This window comes from Quercus robur, chromosome 6 (assembly GCF_932294415.1).
Source record: "Quercus robur chromosome 6, dhQueRobu3.1, whole genome shotgun sequence".
Taxonomy (NCBI): Eukaryota; Viridiplantae; Streptophyta; class Magnoliopsida; order Fagales; family Fagaceae; genus Quercus; species Quercus robur.
The window spans coordinates 34,380,420-34,386,189 of NC_065539.1; the positions used below are offsets into that span (position 1 = coordinate 34,380,420).

Here is a 5,770-nt window from a genome sequence, read left to right on the forward strand (position 1 = left end):
ATAAAAAAAGAAACAGCATTAAGAGAATTACCTTATAGGAAATGAATACTCCTTCATCTGAGAGAGAAAAAGAGATTTTTGATCCATACTACTAATAAGAGGATTCCCCCGTTTCGTATTCAATTTTTGATGTACCAAAATATTCTCATACAAATTCTAAAATAACATACCCTTTAGTTTAATTTTTTTTCCTACAAAAAACAAAAAAGGTTAAAAGAGTAATACTACCTCATGTACAAAAGGGGAAAAAAAACCATTATTCTCATTTGTATTCAAACGTTTGATACCTATCTATATTTGTTATTTATTTGAATTCAAATACATTTATATATATATATATATATATATATATTTATATATACACAAAATTACTTCTTCCAAAACAAACCCACTACCTCACATAAAAATTATCCATTCTTATCTCGTATTCAAATGTTTGATTCCTATCTGTATTTGTTATCTATTTAAGTTCAAATATTTCAATTGTGTTTTAGACTTTTTCCTTTATCTTCTTCATTTTGCCTAAAACTTAGGACACTATCTATATTTCATTTTTAAACATTATTCTATGTTACCTTACTTTTCTTAAAAAAAAAAAAAAATACAATATATCACTTTTAAACATTATAACTCTAAATTGGAAAAAAAAAAAGTATTATTGCACGTGCAAAGCACGTGTGATGAATCTAAAAGATTAAACAGGAGAGAGACCCAAGCAAGCCTCTCGTTTATTTCAATGTTTGCTTCCTCTGGTTCTTTAATACAATGCTCCATTAAAGCACTCTTCAACTTCATGCTGCCAGGATTTCTTTGGAGAACCCACTACAGTTTTCTCAGTCACAACCTCAGTAGAGGTTTCTAGGGGCAGTGTTCATACACATGCAGAAGCACCTTCTACCCAAAATCTGTTTATGAAACTCAGAGTATACTAACGTTGCTTGAGTCTGTGAGACGCGTTTTGCTAGGGGCTATGGGTGGTGCCTATAAGAATACCTGGTCTTCTAAGATTCCCGTTATAATCTTGTTATGCATCACTTCTTTGCAACTCTTCTTCCTTGTTCTTGAGAAGCCATTTATTAAGAAAAGAGTTCAGTTGGTTGAGATCTTCTCAGTTTCCAGTGAAGTATGTTTATTTGCTCTCTTTTTGGTTCTCTTGGACAAGGAATTGTCACCCAAGCAAGCGACTATATTTGGAGTGTCCATGCTTATACTTTTCCTGATGGGATTTTTACCACAGATTGTGAATGAATTGTATGCTTTGCGTAGACAGATAAAGCAGCTAGACACTGCTGAGAAGCGTTTTCGAACCGGTTTGAGGATAGCTTTATCTGGAATTCTTCTGCTTATCTCACAGGAAGCCTCGGAAAACTATTTCCCAGAATCTTTTGGGGATAATAACACTGGTTACCAAGAGGATGAAGAGCCTAATGACACTGGTAACCTACAGTATCTCTCTCTTCGTTCTTCTCTCTCTCCTCACTGCCTAGACTTTCCGATCAGCCTCTCGTCATTCTTGGCCGCTCGTTCTCCGATTGTGAGATTGGTCTCTCGCTCTTAACTGTCGCTGTCGTTTTCCTCACCACCGTCGTATCGTTCCTCATCTTGGCATTGATGCTCAGCTTCGCAATCTTGTGCGCTCACGATGCGTTTAGAGTTCAAGAGGATCTCTTTCTTGACGATCAAGATCCAGCGAATTCCAGATTTCTTTCCTTCCCTGGCAGAGTTGCCTCTTCCGCCGCCGCGCAGGTCAGACCTTCGGACTCGAACGCGTAAGAGAAGGGAGGTTAGTTATTTCAGATTCGTTAGCGTGAAATTGAAAATTTGTTACTGAGAAGGTTTGTTTTTCATTTGCTTGGGAAATTCTGGGCAAATGATAGGGTTTTGGTTTGAATTGTGCAATTTGTAAACCTAAATTTTCTAGACTTGTATGTGGATTAAGTCTATATTGTGCAATTTGTAGACCTAATTTTTGTAGACTTAGTTTGAGATGGCGTATTTTTGATTCTCAATGAATGTTGTTTTGGTTCTTTAATACAATGCTCCATTAATGTTTGCTAAGCATCTCTCTCTCTCTCTCCATTTTTTACTCCTCTTATAATTGACCAACCCCAAGTCATACTATATATATATATATATGTATGGAAATCACACATGCTTAACTCGTTAGTGGTGAATACCATCAGATTTATTCGACAACTAGTTATGGTGGGTGGGGTAAATTATTCATAGATTTTATTGGCTAAAGGTAAGTTCAAATGGCCCATCTTTAAAAAATTCCTTATATTATTGTCGAATAAAAGATCTAGAATTTAATTTTCGCTTACACTAAAAACCATTGGTATCTTTGTCTGATAATAAAAAGTTATCATCAGGAGTGAACGCTATAAATTAAACTCTCTCTCAAAAAAATATCCAAAAATTAAATATCAACTATGCAAAGATGAAATTGAGAGGATATGTTCCAACCAAATAGAAGAGAGACACACATTTAGAAGAATTCGTATTTAGGGAAGGGAATTAATTACTTGAAGACAGATAATCATTTGTCCCACTTTTTTTTTTTTTTTTGTCTCATTTTATATTTCAACAATCATGGTATGGTATGTCATGTATTTGATTTTTTAAATAGAACAAAGACACCTACATGTCACATTCTCGAATAAACCTACAAAGGCATCCAGAAAATTTGAACAAAAAGGAGTACAATCTGTAAATTGTTAGATATTTTGGGCGACTATTGAAGAGAGCTAGCATATCAGTGATTGGCATCACTGGAATAGAACTGCAAATACTAAATTTCGTTTAGTTTGTAAAGGAAAATGGAAAAGGATCAGTGGGAGCAATGTTTGGGTACCATAACAGGAACAGTGACGAATACCCAGAACTTCAAGCTATGAGAATAGAATTAAGAACATTCCAGATTATTTTGTGCTCAAATTTAAAAGTATTGCATAAACTTATATACTGTTCACGGCCATCAAAGACCAGATATCATTATTGAACATTTGAAATAAACACTACGGCACCACATATATATTATTGAGCATTTGAATAACGAAAATGTATTGTTCATGAAGATTAATAATCTACAGGCAGAAATATAATAAATTTCCTTTTTCCCCTTTCTTGTACATTTGTTTTCTAGGGCGCCCAAAGAATGAAAGAGACAGAATTTTGTGAGAAAGAAAAAAAAAATATTATAAAGGAAGAAGAAGAAGTTAGGGTGTTCTAACCCATCGACATATGGATTCCCTAACATTCATCCTTGGCATGATGCATGGCCTAAACTTCCAATACCACACAATTTTAAGTCCTTCAAAAATGAAAAATATATATATTAAAAAGAAAAAAAAAAAAAAAAACTAAAAAGAAATGAAATCCAAAGTGATGAGTTAGCTCCCTCATTCCACACCGGACTGCATCATCAATTGTAAAAAAAACGACCACGAATGATGACAACTAAGTCAGTCAGGCAATTCAAGTATAGCCCACATTATTAGCGGATGAGCTCCGGGGGATCCGAACACTTGTACCACCTTTCTTGTCCACACGGGCAGAGTCACCACCACAAACAATATGGCATTGACACCCACAAATATTGCTGAAGCAAGAAAACAACCCATTGCCACCATCAGTGTGGCGTCGCGCATGGCCGCGGGGCTCGGTTGATCCCCTTATGCTCGAAAACTCGCCACGGTCATAGACGGGCGGAAGCTCCGTCCTCCAACGTTCGAGCTTTGATTGTAGGCCTTCCACGCTCTCTTCAGCCAAGCTCCACCCACCAACAATAGAGCTTCCCTCCTCTTCCACTCTCGGCGCTCTCGCCACCTCCGCCGCCACCTCCGACGCTGATGGACCCAGCTCTGACTCCGTCATTACAGCCGGGGGTATGAACTTTTTCGGAGTGCCATGCTCGGAGAACTTTCTTGGGGTTCCGTACTCAGTCAAGCCGGTGAATTTACCAAAAGATTTAGAATGCATGGGTGTGGCACTAGTACGAGGATGGATGGGTGTGGGATTGGCACGTGCATGCTTGGGTGTGGAACTGGAATTGACATTGGTGGCACGTGGGTGCAACGGGGTCGTTCCCGTAGATTTTCTAGGAGGTGGGTTTTGAATCACAGGATCAATTTGGAAACTTGTGGTTTTTTCTAATTTTGTTCCCTTTGATTTTGGTGGTGGTAGACTTGGTATCCTTTCAACCTCAGATTCTGACCAATTAACGTCGGATTCTTCAATGACAGGATTCTCATTTAACACAACCTTTTTTGGTGGTGGGTCCCCAACATCTGAGCCGTTACCGTTAACCAACGAACTTGGCTTACCATTCTTTTTTCCATTAATAACCTTAATGGGTGGCTGAGCCTCCACGTCCGTACTAACCTCAGATGTGCTCAACACCGAACTTGCTCTTCCAATTTTACTCTTCCTTGGAGGATCCACGGATACTTCCGACCCGCTCACCAACGAACTTGCTTTTCCGTTTTTACCCTTCTTATTACGAGGGTCACTCTCTGCATCCGAGGCACTAACAACCGAGCGAGACTTTTTGCCCTTTTTGCTTTTCACTCTTCTTAACATGATGGAGCCACTAAGCAAAGAGCTGCCTCTGGATTGACCTCTCTTCTTGTGATCGATTTCGGAGGAAGACTCGTTCACCATGGAACTAGATTTTCCTTTACGTGTTGTTTTCCCACGGAATTGAGCAGTTCGAAGCTCTGAACCAATCATGGAACTTGTATCACTCTTCGTACGACGAAATTCAGGCCTGCTTGTAAGCGTTGTATGACTCCCTTGCAAAAATGACTCATCTTCACCCATCAAATGCCGATATCCAACGGCTCCAGAGAGATTGAGTTGTGTATACAATGGCATGCTCCTCATGGAACTGTCAAGGACCGCAACCCCAATGTTGAGGATTCCTTGTGGCCGACCTGATGGCCTACGTACCTGAAGTGCCACGAACCTCATTCCGATCTTGGGATGATGGTTGGGTTGGTGGGGCCTTGGTGGGGTTGGGATTAGATTCCCAACAAGGACACGGACCGTGCCCACGTGTACGTCTCGGAACCAATGTAGTCCATAGATCTCAATCATCACGGCTGACGTGTCTGAGTGTAGAAACTCCTCGTCCACACGGAACACAAACTTGTCATTCCATGTTGGATTGTTGTCGCCATGAGTGTCCACTCGTGTTGAAAGTTTACGATCTGGGTGAACCCATGCAACCGCATAGGTCCGCATGGAACGAGACACATTTGCCAGATCTTGTGCTGATATTATATTCAGTTCCAAGAGCTGGAACGGGGCTAAAATGTTTGACATTACACAAAAGCAAAATAATACGAATGAAGAAGAAATAGCTATTTAGATATGGTAATGATAATATGCTAAAAGAAAGAAAGAAAGAAAGAATGAAAGAATGAATGGGTTATGGGGCAGAGTTGGTCAAATGGGGTTTGTGTGAAATTTGATCCCTCTCGTCGCCGACCAAAAGAGGAGGCTGACGACAGAGGGATAGCGCCTGAATGTGAAAGAAAAAGCAGCGAAGAAAAAGGTCAGACAGAGAAAGGTTGTAATTTGCGTCTTAGGGGAAATGAGAGTGTCAAAACTCCGAAAGAGATGGAAGTTTGTTATTTACTATTTTTTAACTAGTCAAACTCCTAATTTGGGAGGCTGTAATTATTTTCAGGTTGTGATGGTTGTTTAGCCAGGTAGGTTGACCTAAGGCCAACTGTGATATGATTATTTTGAGGATTTTAAGGATTTT

The 5,770-nt window shown here is 39.3% G+C and overlaps 1 protein-coding gene across 1 annotated transcript; it reads right to left on the bottom strand.

Annotated features, from left to right (window-relative positions):
- Window positions 1-3,477: 3,477 nt before the first annotated feature.
- Window positions 3,478-5,325, bottom strand: LOC126690128 (uncharacterized). The gene has a single exon (XM_050385261.1). The coding sequence runs from the start codon at window positions 5,323-5,325 to the stop codon at window positions 3,478-3,480; it is 1,848 nt and encodes a 615-aa protein (XP_050241218.1).
- Between the last annotated feature and the right edge of the window lie 445 nt (window positions 5,326-5,770).